Source organism: Eublepharis macularius, chromosome 9 (genome assembly GCF_028583425.1).
Source record: "Eublepharis macularius isolate TG4126 chromosome 9, MPM_Emac_v1.0, whole genome shotgun sequence".
NCBI classification, from domain to species: domain Eukaryota; kingdom Metazoa; phylum Chordata; class Lepidosauria; order Squamata; family Eublepharidae; genus Eublepharis; species Eublepharis macularius.
In genome coordinates this window covers 107,226,346-107,241,893 of record NC_072798.1, presented here as the reverse complement: position 1 = coordinate 107,241,893, position 15,548 = coordinate 107,226,346, and the positions used below count along the sequence as shown (strand labels likewise).

Sequence of the window (15,548 nt, the reverse complement as noted above, 5' to 3'; positions counted from 1 at the left end):
GGTGGAGCTTTTGAAACAGGCCAGGAATTGGGCCTTCTGTGAAGCAGTTGTACCTTAGGGGGACCCCCTTGCTGCTCTGCCCCTAAGGCTGCCAGTTGTCTAGCGAGCCTCCCTGGAAGCAGGGGGCTCTTTGGGCGCAGCAGGGCGGCTGTTCTGCTGCGGGGTCTGGGCTCCTCGGTCCCTTAGAGCGGCGGACAGATGGATGGCTTTCTCGGGCGTGCCAGTGCCATTGGTCACATTCCCACTGCATTTGTGCTGGTTCCGTAGTTGTGCGTGTGTGTGTGAGAGAGGGCAGGGAGCCTGTTCAGCCGCCACCTTTGTTTTTTTTTTTTTAAGGAAAGTGCCCGCCCTCCTCTTGCTCGTGAATGGCTGGATAGCTGGAGTGCCACCTCCTTAAGGAATAAGTGATTTCAGAATACTGAAAGGCCTGGAAATAGCAGGGCAGCGTTGCTTGGAATTGTTTGACTTCTTTTTAGAAGTGTTTGCTCGTGGCTGCATGGATAAACAGCCATCCTGTTGCACAGCTGAAATCTCTCAAAGCACTACTCAGGGGAGCCTGCGACCCCACAGCTGCATCAGCAGCTTTAAAAATCCTTAGCTGGCTTTTTGGTTTGCTTCCTTTGTAAATATCCCGCCTTTCTCCCCAGTGGGGACCTAAAGCGTCTTACATCATTCTCCTCTCCTTCAGTTTATCCTCACAACAACCCGGCAAGTAGGTAGGGCTTAGGGTGTTTAACTGGCTCAAAGCCCCTCAACTTGCTAGCTTCTATGGCAGAACTGGGGATCAAACCCAGGTCTTCCAGATCTTAATCAGATACTAACTGCTATACCATGCTAATTATGTATTATTTATTTTTATTATTTACTTTATTTGTATCCCACCTTTGTCTCCACTGGGGCCCCCAAAGTGACTCCCATCATTCTTCTCTCCATTTTATCCTCACAACAGTCCTGAGAGGTAGGTTAAACGGCAAGTGTGTGATTGGCCCAAGGTCACCCGCTGAGCTTCCATGGCAGACTGGGGATTTGAACCCCGGCCTCCCACATCTTAGTCCTGTTACCTGGATGGGTCTCCTTGTGAGCTGGAGGAATTAGCAAACAAGAAAGTTGCGAGGCGGTAACAAGCGAGATATTTCACCAACATATACCAGGTCCCTTCCCTGCAGAAACTGACTAGGTGGGTGTTTTCCCAAACGAATCGTTTATTTAAAGGAGAAATTCACACATGGCAAGAGGGAAATATATACAAATCAGAGGCACACAAGAGTCTTAGGAAAAGCAGTGAGAAAATGAGGGAATAGTTGTAGGATTCAGGTAATAGTTACCTGTCAGAGGAGTAGAGATGTCCGCAGAGGAGGGAGGCTCAGATGGCCAGCCTTCCTTGCCAGGAGGCTCAGAAGAATTCTGAGGGTATAGCACTTGGATTGAAGTAAGTACGCACGATTTGTCTAGGGCAAAATGGGCCGTGAGGCTGGAGGGTGACTCCAGTCTGAGAGACAAAGACCTTAATGGTTGCCTCCTGGGTTGGACAAAAGGCATAAATAGCTTTGATTGGCATGCTGGGGTGTGACAAAATAGTTAGCTCACCTGTTCCCGGTGCTTGACAAAGGAACTACAATTTTAATTAAGTGTCTCCGGGGTCGGTTGGTGAATTTAGAGTTTTGATTAAGTGTTCCCAGGAAGAGCTTAAACTTATCGGAGATGATTGATGGTCCTCGACTGCTGGATAGGATTTTAGCCGGGGTTGTAGTCAGTGGGGAAAAGGAGTTTGGAATGTCCCAGGGGAGTGGTTAGGACAGACCCTCAAGCGCCTTTCTTGTCAAGGAGGCTGCACATTCCGAGGCTGGGTGGGCCAGAGTCGATGGCACCTAATCACTCGGTGTTCCATTCACATGGCATGTGCATTCCAGTTTCCCAGGCAGGAGCTGGCAGTGTTTTGCCGAGCTAGGCAGCTTGCTACAGCGGCATAAAGCACATTATTTAAGACTTTATGGTTTCTCCCAATCATAAGCAGGTATTAAACAGCAGAGAGCTAGGTGGACTGCTCACAGTCCGACACTCTAACCTCTATGCCACACTGTTTCCAGTTTTGGAAACTGAGAAAAGTGGTAAAATTCTCTGGGTGGTAGGTGTAGTTGGGTGATGTAGCATTGCAGGCTGGTGGGTCTTCTGGGGAAAGGGGCAGTAATGCTTGCTCGCATACTTGTTTGGTGAGGCAATATGTGACACACAAAATGAAACAGATCACAAAACATGGCAGGGGCACCCTTCCCTCCCCTCTAATTTGTTGCGGTCTTACAACAGGCAATTAGGAGGCTGGAGAAAATGGTTGGAGACGGAGTTGTGTGGGGGTTGTTCTCTTGCAAGTTGTGCAGGCCTGGAGGCTACTGGGGTGCTTGTTGTATCGCCACAAGAAGGAATTATATGAGGAAGGTGCCCTCTTGGTGCTGGGCAGCAGTCAGCTACGCCCTAAGTGCTCTGTGGCATAGGGGAGGATGTAGGTGGGGCTTGACCCCTCTGCACCATGTTGTGGAGGAAATAATGACGGTGCCGTCAAAGCCACTTGCTTGCTTTTAAAAAGTTACCCTGTTCTAAGCCCACTGACTTCCGAGGACTTACAAGGGTGTCTCTCTCCTTATGAAAGCCCTGTTAATTTGCCTGGTTTCCATTATGGGGGGTGGGGGGGTGGGGGGGGAGATAGGAAACATTTGTAGGAGTGCTGCTGGGTGTAGAGTAGGCTTTAGTTTGCACACAACACTTTGTGGTCTCATTTTGAAGAGGTAGAGGAAGTCTTTTTCTTTGAGCTGTACCTGCTTGGAGAGAGGCAAGAAATGCAGTATCTTATTTTCTAAGAAGGAAAGCCACATAATAAATAGACTTTTAAATTACCAGCCAAAATGACACGTGACAGTTTATGAGCTTTTCGAGGTCTATGCAAACTTCGTGTTAGGATGTTAAGGAGGGAGAGAGGAAATACTTCAGGTTGTAGTCTTAAGGTTTTGTCTCCTGCAAGATGTTCTGAACAGACTTGAGGGTGCTGGGTGGATTCATATTGGATTCCACCCTCAGCCTTTTGAATTTTTTTATGGGCCAACAGAGCTGGCTGGAATCTCTTTGTTTTCTAGGTTATGTCATTTCACTAACATTCCCTTAGTGTTGTAAGAAAGCAGATCCCTCAAACCTGGGAGCCAAAATGCACGAGGCAAGCAGCTGTAGCAAACAGAAGTACAGGTCACAGGGCCACCTAGGTTAAGAATGACATTTAAAGAATTACAGAATCATAGGGTTGGAAGGGACCTCTAGGGTCCTCTAGTCCAACGCCCTGCACAGTGCAGGAAATTCACAACTCCCCTCCCCCCCCCCGCTGCATGCCCAGAAGACGACAAAACACCATCAGGATCCCTAGCCAAACTGGCCTGGGGAAAATTGCTACTTGACCGCGAGGTGGTGATCGGCATTGTCCTGGTCATGTAAGAAGGGGCCACGAGAACTAAGCACTGATGTGACCCTTCCTGCCCTCCCTCTCGGAGTCAGATGTTAGTCAAAATATTGCAGAATACTTACCAATACCAAGCACTTGTTCATCGCAGTAGGAAACATCAGGAAATGGTTGTCTCGTAGAAGACTTCAGTTCTTCCTGGAAGCTTTAAAGCAGCGGCACTCACTCGGTGGCTCACAGAGAACGCATGCAGAGTTCTCATCAACCGAAGGAGCCACATTTACTCTCATCCCTAGCATGAGGCCTGCACCTCAGGGAGGCTTGCGGCTTACCCATTCCTTTGGGGGCGGCTGTTTCAAGGTGGGATCCAGCTGCCAACCAAAAACTCCATCAGGCAAGGGCCTTGCCCACTTTCCTGAGACTTGGACCAGGTGCCATAATGGGGAACGGTGCTCCGAAGAGCCACAGGTAGCAGGCTGGCCACATGTGGCTCTCGAGCCACTGCATGCGTGTCACTGATTTACAGAGTGCTTGAAGGCCTCCTTCCTCCTCCCAGCAAGTTACTGATTTGTTTAGAGTCTGCCTTTCTCACTGAGATCCAAGACAGGTTACACGGTGCAAGTGAAAATACAATATAATCAACACCAGGGACATTCACTGAGCAAAGTACTGTAATGAACAACAGGTTGTTTTAGTGAGAATAGACGAAGTATGGTATGGTAGCAGAAAATTTAAAAAACATAAAGCCAAGCATAGAGATGAAATCTTTCAGAAACAAAAGTTTCATGGCATATTTAGCAAGGTTGAAAGCTTCCTATTTTATTTATTTTCATTTTTTTGGACTTTTAGTCCACTCTCCCTGCAGAGCAGGCACAGAGCAGAGTGCAACATGGTAATGTACATAGAGTTAAAAGCGACGGCAGCAGTTGTCTTGTGTTAAAACCTCATAATGCAGCACATACGGTTGCCTAGGTCTGTACCGGCAGACACTGCCCAGCATATAGACCCTGTCCCTGCCAGTGCGTCTGCCTGAGCTGCTTATGACATGACCCTGTCATCTGGGCAGAAAGCCCTCCTGGATAACTCAGTCTTGCACAGTTTGTGGGAAACCAAGAGTGGGAGCTTCCCTGCCCTCCTCAGGCAGGCCCTTCCGTAAGGTGGGGGCTCACAGAGGAAGTTTGTCTTCAGGCAGCTGTGGATTTTGCCCAGCTGTGGGGTGGTATCTACAGAAGGCCCTGTCCAGATGAGTGAAGCTGTCGTGGTGGAACATGGAGGGAGAGGTGGTTGCATAGATATGAGCAGCCAAGGCCATGAAGGGCTTTGAATGTGAGGGTCATGCCCGTGAATTGAGCCCAGAAACTGATGGGAAGCCAAGAGAGTGGCTGCAGAATAGGAGTGATAGGCAGGCTCCGTCTGGCTCCTGAGAGTAAACGAGCTGCAGTGTTCTGTACCAGTCGGTGTCTCCAAATCAGCTTCGAGGGGAGACCTATGTAGGGGGCGTTACAGTAGTCAAGTCTCGATGTTACCTTGCCATGAATCCAGGTGGCCAGATCAGCTGTGTCAAGGTAGGGGGCCATCCTCCAGGCTAGTCTGAGTTGAGAAAAGGGCTTTTTTTTTTTTGCAGCTTCATTTACTTCTCTAGCAGCAGTCCTGGATCAAGTATAACCCCTAGACTTTTAACTGAGTCGCCCAGGGTTAACTCAACCTCATCAAAGGATGGAAGCACGATGACCTTCAAGAGCTCTGCTTTTCCAGCCAGCATCACTTCTGTCTTGTCTGGGTTCAATTTCAATTCGTTTGCTTCCAGCCAGTTGACAACAGCTGTCAAGCTGTGACTCAGTGCCTCTAGAGCGTCCCCAGGGGATTTGGATAACTAGATACAGAGCTGTGTATTATCTGCCTATTGATGGCATCCAATTCCATAGTTGCAAATGAGTTCTCCTAAAGATTTTACATAGGTGTAGAATAACATGAGGGAGGAGATGGTCCAGCTCTGTGGGGAACTATGGGGCTGGTTTCCTCTGCGAGGGAGGGAGGGAGGGGGTGGCGAGGAGTGATCCCGTCAGTAGCTTCCAGGAGCTTTAGATTCCCGGCTTCTACCGCAGTTTCAGCCGAGCCTGAGTTTGACATTCTAAAATCCCTCAGCACATTTTGGAAACTAGAAGAGCCTTCGTGAGCCTTCATGGGTGGACCGTTTTAGCTGCCCCCCCCCCCAATATTTTGTGGGATATCAGGGCCATATTCACCCTTGACTTCACCAGGAAATGGCTAGTCCATGGTTCTGGCTGAATTTCCGATTCCTTCTGTCATGGGCTGGGCCCGCCCAAGCTGGTAGCCCAGGTACTAACACGAAGCCAAGGAGTGTTCAAGAGTCACAAGCCAAGTCCAGTCTGTAGTCAGAGCCCAAGGTAAACGCCAGGGGTGTGTCCAAGATCCAAAAATCCAAGCCAAGTCCAGTCCGTAGGTCAGAGCACGAGGGTATCAAGGCAAGGTGCAGGCAAGAGTGAGATGCAAGGTACCAGGAAGTGGTTGCAAGTAATTGACACGTTGCTTCCACGCCCGGCAGTTCCTCCAGACTGGCTCTTATAGCCAGGCGTGGTTTTCAGCCAGCTGCTGGGGCTCCATCCTGACACTACTCATCGTCACTCTCCAGCAGCTGGCGTTGGCTCAAGAGGCGAGCACTGCGCTGTCTCTCCTGCAGTTCCAGTCTCTGGCGCTGCCTGCGGCGCTCCTTGGGCGTGGGTGAACCTGGGGGGGTGGAGGCTCTTGGCTGCGCTGCACCTGTAGAAGTCCCTGGCTGAGCTTCCCCTGTGGTGTAGGAGCTAGAGGGTGCTGGTGCCTCAGCTGCTGGCTGCAAGCTCTGATCAGCCAGCAGCTGTTGCTCCTGATTGCTGGCTTCTGCTGAATCAGGGCTAGGGCTGGCTACACAGGGCTCCTCTTCTCCTGAGGAGTCCTGGCTGGCTACACGAGGCTCCTCTCCTCCAGAGGAGACCTCACTCTCAGACTGGGCCATGACACCTTCAAAGGCTCAGAGCAAAAGATGAAGTTCAAGGTGTGGCCGTGGCCCTTTTCATGCGTGGCGCCTGCCACAATACGAGAGCAGCCTAGGGCTGCCGAGGGGGCTACGAAGTTCTGAGCTGGCCCAGGTGTGGGACATTCAGCATGGATGTTGAAGCCCCCCAGAACTGTCTGTCTGGGTGCTTGTTGAGGAGCTAGGTGGTTGGTAGACTAGCAGAATGCCCAGGCTATCCGTAGTTCCCGATGTGAGGAACCTGCCATGGTTTTTACCGAGAGTCGGCAGAAGCGGGAAGTCTCGCAGAGCACAGTGGCCGCACTGCCTCCCCTGCCAGCTGTGCGGGGTTGGTGGAGGGCTGCGTGAATTGGCGGAGTTAGCTGGTACAGGGACACAAAGTCATTTTCTTCCAGTCGTGTCTTGGTCATGCAAGCCAGGTCAATTCCATCCTCCTCTGAAAATGCAGCCAGGTGGGCAGATTTGTGGCACTCCGATCTGGCATTGCATAACATTCGAGAGAAGGGAAGGGAAGACGGGGCGGTGCATCGTCAACTCTAGGAGTGCTTCGGAGGTTGGGCAGGGCGGTGGCACCACCCCTGGCACGGTGATGGCAGCTCACATGGGGGCTTTGTGGCCTGCTGCTTCCTGCATCTTGTGCTCTTGTTCTGGGGCAAGATGGCTGCTGTCACCCTACAGTAATGACTCCAAGCTGGGCCATGGGGTTGAACGAGGACGAGAGAGCGCAGGATTGGAAGATTGGTTCATGTTGTGCATTTGTATGCTGCCTCTCCAGAGTCCTGCTTCCAGAGGAGTTAGCCGTGTTAGTCTGTAGTAGCAAAATCAAAAAGAGTCCAGTAGCACCTTTAAGACTAACCAATTTTATTATAGCATAAGCTTTCGAGAATCAAGTTCTCTTCGTCAGATGCATAGTACAGAAACTGGTCAAATATAGAAGAGGAGGGGATGAGAGAGAAGATGCAGTTAGGGGGGGGAAAGGGAGGGTGCAACCAAAACATTCCTTTGCTAGTAAATGTAAACATCTCCTTTTGGTGTCCTTTTGGGGTCAGTTGGCTTGGGTGAGGCTTCAAGGGAGTTTGCCCTGTTAGTTTGCAGCAGTAAAACAGCTAGACCATCCAATTCCTATGTAGTATAAGCCTTCGATAACCACAGCTCTCCCCGTCCTGCTTGGGACTGCTAACAGTAAAACGCAATAAACAATCGTCTTCTGCAAGAAGACTATCCTAAAACTAGCAGTGATAAGACCACCAGGAAAGTCTCGGCAGAATAAACAAACATCAGCTGCAGCACAGAGAAGAGGCCTTGAAGAACTTTTAACAGATGGGATGAAATTTCAGTTAAATGCCTGGGTAAAACGGGATGTGCCAGCCTGGTACGTAAAAGACCACAGGATGGGCACCAGGTGAGCCTCTAGTGGTGGTGGGGGGGGCATTTCAGAGATGAGGCGCCACACTGAGAAAAGCCCTGGCGCTGGTTGCTGCCTGCTTCACCTCTGCAGGCAGGAACTCGGAGTAAGGCTTGAGGTGAGGGTCTGAAGTGGTGAAAGGTTCACCAGTCCCAACAGCTGTCCAAGTGTGAGTCTGAGGTCATATGAGGGCCTCTTGTGATCCTGACCTCAGCAGGGCTGAGGAGCAAAATGGTCTTCGCTCCCAGCAGACTTGCGACCCAGTGAGCTCATGAGTCATGACTAGGGAAGGCGGGCTGCCTCTCACGGAGGAGTGCTCATGGCACCCCAGTCCTCGGTCAGCTGTCTGTCTGTGACAAAGGTTGCTGCCGCATGGGCCTGATCCCCACAGTGGTCTCATTGCAATGAATCCTCCTCGTGGTGCCGCCTCATGCTGCCATTCCCCCTGCCACCAGCAGAGGGTGTCCTGATACTGCAGTGTCGCTGCTACCCAAACCCCCTTTTGGTGGTACGTGTGGGGGCAGGAAGGCGGGTGTGAGGGGAGGGCGGGGGTGGGGGGAGAAAGGTGCACCAGATCTGGCAAACCTTAGTGTGGGAGCAGCCAAACTGTTGTTAGTCTCCTTTGTTTCTTCACCTGCTCAAGACAGCTCGTAGGTAATTTTTCCCTCCCTCTTTTGAACACAGATTTTCTCCTGCTTGAGCTTTCTTTGGGAAAATTTAAGACCATCTTGCTGAACAGAACCGTTCCAACTGAAGCAGTGTTGAGAAATATTGCCAGCAATGTGACGGTCATTATCTTTCAGATCCACACCCATCAGAAGAACGTAACAATCTCCTTTGATAAGGTATTTGCAACACTGCTGTTTGACGTGATTTAGCACCCACAGTGTTTATCGCACTCTGCAAAACGCTGTTGATTGCCTTCGCAGCTAGTGTCTTGCAATGCGGGCTCTGCTTCTGTAGCTACTCTCTCCCTGGTCTGAAGGGTGTCAGTTTTGAGCTTGGACACATCTTCTTCATCCCTTTGCTGGTTGGAAAATAATATAGGACATGGTGCAATACCTGCTGCCCCTATAACTGGGCAAAGAGAATGGCCGCATGAAGATCGAAAGACTAGTAAAGATCGCTTCAGGGAGACCTTGGGCACCCCTTGATCCAGTCTGGTGCTGGGTTGTATGTTACTTTCTGTTAGAGGAGAACAGAGTGTGGTGTAGGAGGGTGCAGGGGTAGAGCCTGACAATTGCTCCACTCATACCGGAGAAGAAACTGTTCTTGAGAACTCAAGGGAAGGGAAAAAGCTGCACAAAATGGTAATCTTTCCAGTCCTTCTGGAAGAGCAAGCTTGGGGTTGGCTTTCTCAGGGGTGCAGTGGCTGAACAACTTCATGATCTTGACAGATTCCCTCCACACCCCTGAGATCTGCAGTGGGAACAAATTTTCGTCACAAGATGACTTGATTTTATACCTCAAAGATGAAGTAGGAAAGTAAACACGTTTGCACACAGGGATGTAAAATTTCCCTCTGGGCCCAAATCAGTCAGGGCTAATCCCTAATTTCTTCTTGGAAACGGGCATACTGCAGGCCTGTCTGCATGTTTACAGTTTGGGAAGCTCAGTTTCCAACTTCACAACCCAGTTTGTTACAGACAAGAGGCCAGAGGTCCTGGTGTCTGTGCTTTGTTTGTCCTGGTGGGGGGGTATGGCTCTCACAGTTTTTTTTCTGTAACCTTTAAGTGGCAACGCAGACATTTGCTCCCACAACCTGTAATATTTCAGGTGGAATGGGCACACCCTCCAGTATATTCCAGAGATTGACCTGTCCCTCTATAAGTAGTCATTTCTTCTGCTTCTCAGAAACTTTCTATGAACAGCTCTGGAAGTGGAGCAGACCGAGGGCTGGTTTCCCTCCTTCAGCCTCAGCAGAGTGTGTGTACCTGGTATCTGAGAGCTGTGGATGCCGATCAGGTGCTGAGCTCAGCTGTGTCTCTGTCCTATACTGAAAGAGGTACGTCTTTCTCATTTCCTTGCATTTAGGCTGCTGTTCAACAATGCTGTCCTATTAATTTGGTGTAAAATAGACATTTCAAATTTTCTATTTTTGGTTCTTACTAGAGTTGAGGTTTTCCTGGGAAATCAAATTGAGATATGGGCATGCTTTGTACTTGGTGTCAGACTGGGGGATCCATGTCCTTATACACTCTCTACGACCTCCCATCCCCTTGTGTGCAGCTTGATAATTAATCCTTGTTTGTAAAGAGAAGAGAATAACATAGTTTGTAGTTTGGTTATAATGAAAAGCTATGGTTTGCTGCAGAAGCAGCTCTTTTTAATGGCTGAGCTGTGGACAAGTCAGGATTGGTTTAGGAGCCCAAGGACTTGCCAGGCTTGTTCCTGCAGCAACAAAAAATAGCTTGTCATGGTGCGTGAATCACTACTCCATGTGCAGGTTGTCTTTATTCATCCTTCTTTTTAAACGTCTCCAAGGCCTTACTCCTCCTTTTTTTTTTCTCTGCCAAGATTTCCCATTACTTTCTTTGCATCCTCCGACTTTGCCACTGTGAACTGCTTAGAAATCATCCGTGGGTTTGATGGAGAGGAATAGTTCCAGCTCTACCTTTCCTGGGGAACAGCCAATGATTGCTGGCAGAATGGTGGGGCTAGTGACAGTTGGAACCCATTAAGGCAGTTGGTGAGAGCAGGGGAAAGTTTAAGAAGCTTCTGAGGAGAGCAGCAGAGGAAACTGGCTAATGACAACTGTTGCATTGTACCACCCACTGATTTTTGAGAGAGTGGAGTTACAACTTATTTAAAGAACATTGTAAACACTTGTTTTGAATTCATTCAGTGTTGTACATCTTGTAAATAAGTTTTGTCTGTTTAAGCCTGGCTGGCCTGAAATTGTTGGCTGAGGGGAATATAACATACATATGCACATCAAGCATTCTGGTCATGAATGGGCCTAATTTAACTAAATAGTGGCAGCACATAGTAAACACTGAAGTTCCTTTCTGCAATAGCAATGGGCAGTAGCTGGGTGAGAAGTGGTGAATATAGGGAGCTAGCTACTTGTCTGGTGGAACCTCTGAGAAGAGGAGAGAGGGGAACCTATGTGGATTTGGGTCAGGGCTAGGATTGCCAGGTCGCTATACCCTTCCAGTTTGTGTAGGGGAGGGTGACCTGGCACTTACCTTGTGCCTTCTATGTGTCGTTTTTTGCACACTCACTCCTGGCACTTCTGTGATGACATCACTTCCGGAAGTACACCACTGGGAGATTGCCCATTACCAGGGGGCACCTGAGATCCCTAGTCAGGGATCTCTACCTCATAAATAACAAGTGGTATGTGGTGATTGGGCTTAACTGCCAGTGAAGCCCCAAACTTGTTTCCAGAAGTGTGAAAGGGTGTCACTTAAAAGTGTTGGATCAGCAGTGGGAGACAACCCCAAAGCCAAAGTGTTCTTGAGGTAAAAGACTGAGTAAGGTAGAGAACACCTGTAGGTGTGTGTGTGAAAAGAAATTCAATGTGTGGTCAAAGCCCTTCTGAGGTAAAAGTTAATTGTAAGAAGGTGCTGTATAGAGGGTCACAGAAAGAGAAAGGTGTGAATTAATAAAAAAGGAGTTGGTCTCCTGAGGTAAAAGTTCATGGTAAAATGTAAGGAGGAGCTGCAGTAAATACCTCAGAGCATTTAAAAGAAACAGAACAGGTGTGGCAAAAAGATCTGACACTCCTGAGGTAAAATCAAAAAGGATACAATGTAGGGAGTAGAGATGGGCACGAACTGGAAGAAAAGCAAACTGTGCGGTTCGTGGTTTGTTGCATTTCACAAACCACGAACTTTCATGAACCTGCCTCGGTTTGCAAACCGGTTTATTTGGTTCGTGAAAACATTACACCCAGTTCAGCAAATCGTCACTTCCAGGCCAGCAGAAGGCCACTTCTGGGTCAGCAGAAGGTCTTCAGGAAGTCCATCCCCTGTTGCCGAAGAAACTAATTGATCGGCGCCAGGCTGTCTGCAGTGACAAACCAAAAAACGGACCAAACGGACCAGCCTAAATTTCGTGACAGTTCATCAGAAATGGGCTCTGACGAGCCACTGGTTTGCAAACCACGAACCAGCCTGATTTGTCACAAACTTTGGTTCGTATTTCAGTTCGTGCCCATCTCTAGTAGGGAGTTGTCACTAATATGATACCTAAGAAAACAAAAGCCCGAGATGTGTAGCAGGTACTGCACTTAGGGTGGAATTCGCCCAACCCTCAATTGAGAAGAGAGCATGGAATACAGCTTTCAAGCTGTTCTTGAACAAGGAAATATATAAGGATAACCCAGGGAAAGTAGGTTTCTCACATCTGATCCCTCAGGACACCTATTAGAGTAGCCGAACTAATTTAATTAACCTGAAACTAAAAATTCTGGATATTAATATAACGTCTTTACAGACAAATGAGGCCCACAGAGTTATAAAATTAAAGCTAAAGGATCTCGATTACAGTAGTACACTCCAGAGAGCCAGACGTACATGTTCGGGCTTATCCCTGGGACTTTTCACCTCCAGAGGCTATTCCATCTTATTGCTATTCTTTAAAGATTCCAGCTCATCGCAGAGCCTTCACATTGGCTAGACTTAACTCCTTTCCCTCCAAAGTGCTTTTTGGACGTTTCTCTGGACTCCCTTTTTCTGAACGAGTCTGCGATTGTGGACAAAGAAAGTTAGAGACCTTGGATCATATAATGCTTTTCTGTCCTAAATGGAGTAAGGATAGAGAGAGATTTATTATTCCTATTATGTTAAAAGAAAACCTTCCCTTCCTTCCTTGGGTAATCTCAGTGCTATTGTCTGATAACTTTCTTGACAATCAAACCTCTGTTATGGTGGCTTCCTTTTTAGCCACGGTGATAAAGAAACAAGATTTTCATGAGTTTAGATAGTTTAAAGTGATAATGTTGAGCTGTGTCTTGTGAATTGGGTATGTTCAAGTGTACAGTTTATATTTTGTTGGTGTTTGTATGGCTAATGGCTTCGGCCGAATAGCAATAAAGAATTGATTTGAAAATAAAAGCCAGCTGCAGAGAAAGTGGCAGATTCAAAAGCCATGAGCTATAATTATGAAGTTGAGTGAGAACAAAATCCTTTAGAAACGCAGAGAAGCAAGGAACAACTTGAGTAAGCAAAGCTAACAGTGCAAAAAGAAGAAAATTTGCATTAGCCAAACTGGCAACTGAAGAAAGACAAAGGGAAAGCAAATTTGCATTAGCCAAAATGGCAGCTCAAAAGAAATTAGAATAGATCTAAAGAGAGTTAGCCCAGCTAAGAGCTCAAATTGAGGAACAGGAGATTGAGGAAGAGATAGTGAAACTAGTAAAGGAACGAGATAAAGAGTTAGGAAGAGTAGCCGAAGGTGCTAAATCATGGATATGTTGGTGTTGACGAGGTGAGAATTAAGAAGGAAAAAGTATTTCAAATGCAGGGGGAGACTTTCAGAAAGTGGCCTGCCGGATAAAAATAATACAGGAGGTGTCAGCAACATGACTACAAAAACACCTCAGAGAGGAAGGATCATGGAAGAAATGTTCCCAGGGGGGTGAAGCAGGACACATGCAGTACAATTATCCCCAAATAAGAAAAAGAACAACCTGATAACCTCAAGACAATTACACATACGCAAACCTCAAACACTCTGTTCACAACAAATGAGCCAATATATTTAATCTAAATGGAGACAGCATAAATTTAGGGAAAGTAAACACTGAGTTCCCTTCTCCTAATAGCCCTAGACAGTAGCTGGGTGAGGGGAAGTGGATATAAGTAACAAGCTACCTGTTTGGTGGAGCTAGGGCTGGCAGTCCCCTGGTGGGGGCAGGGGATCCCCTGCTCCCAGCCTTCCCCTCGGCACCACTTTCCTGGCTGGAGGGGGTGGGAAGAGGCACGAGGAACGGGCCCAGGGTCAAAATACCTCCCAGGCAAATCTGCAGTGGGCATACTCCCTGTGTGGTGTGACGACATCACTTCCAGGAGTGACACCATCACGCTAGCCTTGGGAATCGTCCCCAAGCGAAGTGCAGGAGCATTCCTGAGGCCAGCACAACAATGTCATTCCTGGAAATGATGCCATCGTGTTGGTGCTAGGAGCGTGTGTGTGCTTTGTTTGTGCAGTTCTTCAGAATAGTGAGTACTGGATTTCCCTCCCCTCCCACCAGGTGGGTAAGTGGACCTGGCAAGCCTAGGTGGAGCCTCTGGGGAGAGAGAGAACCTGGTGTGGATTTGGGTCAGGGCTCTCTACCTGATCAATAAACAGGTGGCAAGTTGTGGTTGCCCTTAACTGCCTGTATAGTCCCCAAACCTGTGAAAGTTGGTTTATGGTGGGTGGCAGTGTGTAAGGGGGTCACACCATATTTTAACAGGAAACGGCTGATCCTGTATGCATGTATGGAAATGGGGGAGGGAAAACAGATATTACCCATATGGGATAGTCCAAATTCAACTGAGGGGAGAGGTAAGGGGATTAAATGACCAGACATTCCAAAGAATATACAGGTGGAACAGGTAGAAGTGTTCTGGCAACTATAAAGATCCTTTTTACCTATCTGAGGGCAACCACAGTTCAAGGTGTTTATACAGAGATAACAGAAAAAAAGGTGTTTCAGGAGGTAATGAAAAGAAATTTTGAAAGTCTCAAGTGCCTAGTCCTCAGTGAGGGAGTTAAAGAACTCGTTGTTGCTAGTAGAGACCTAAAAATAGGCCACTGCCGTGACACTGGCTAGGAGGAGAGTGTGATGGACAGGAATAGTTCCAGCTCCACTTCTGGAGAACATCCAGTGAGAGCTGGCAGAATGCTTGGGCTGGTGACAACTGGAACCATTGTGAACATCCCAGAAATCAACTATGGATATAAAGAGTTCTATATATTTTTGCATTTCTGGTCTTCCATGCCTGGAACTCCCTTTCAGAACTACTTGTGTTTCCTCCTAACGTTGTTAGCCTCCAGGGCCAAGCTCCAGTGCTGTGTTCCTGTAAGACCACAACTCACCAATCAGGAGCCAGTCTCATGCATTCCCCTTTCTTTCTCCCCTCTCTGGAGTGACTTCTCTTTTCCTTCCTGACATTAACCGTTGTCTGTGTTTCTATCTAGATCCAATCCCTGGAGGCTGTAATCTGGAGTTTGACTTGGAAATCGATCCCAGTATTTATCTAGAATATAACTTAGCCGAGACACACATTAAATTTGCCCCAGCAAATCTGGGATATACAAGGTATTTGCAGATAGCTTTCATTACCAAAAAATCTTACAATAGAGGGATATAATAAAAGTGTGTGTGTGTGGGGGGGGGTCAACTAAGAGGCAAAACAAATATTAGCACCTGCGATATGTAGGTGTTGTGTAGAGGGGGATTGGGACTTTAGCCCAGTGTCCCTGCTAGATATGTAAAATGTTTAGGATTTCTGTTTGTTGTGAAGGTGCTGCTGGACTTTTGCAGGATTCCTGAAGCCATGAAGGAGGGGGACTAGAAATTTTAGGAGCAATTGAAATACATGAAAACTTACTTATCAGAGCTGAGCTTATTTTATCTGCCTCAAAAGCACAAAACACCTAACATTTAAGCTAATATATAAAATTGTTCTGTTTTGTACAAATGACTCTTTGAAAATTTGTTTTCTATTCCTCTGTTAGAG

The 15,548-nt window shown here is 47.8% G+C and overlaps 1 protein-coding gene across 1 annotated transcript in view; it reads left to right on the top strand.

Moving 5' to 3' along the window:
- Nucleotides 1-15,548, top strand: part of TM7SF3 (transmembrane 7 superfamily member 3) — a 38,419-nt gene that overhangs the window by 6,770 nt on the left and 16,101 nt on the right. The window contains exons 2-4 of the mRNA XM_054987906.1: nt 8,560-8,720; nt 9,730-9,880; nt 15,007-15,127. Coding sequence (XP_054843881.1) covers nt 8,560-8,720; nt 9,730-9,880; nt 15,007-15,127 — 433 coding nt within the window. The remainder of the gene's footprint in view (nt 1-8,559; nt 8,721-9,729; nt 9,881-15,006; nt 15,128-15,548) is intronic.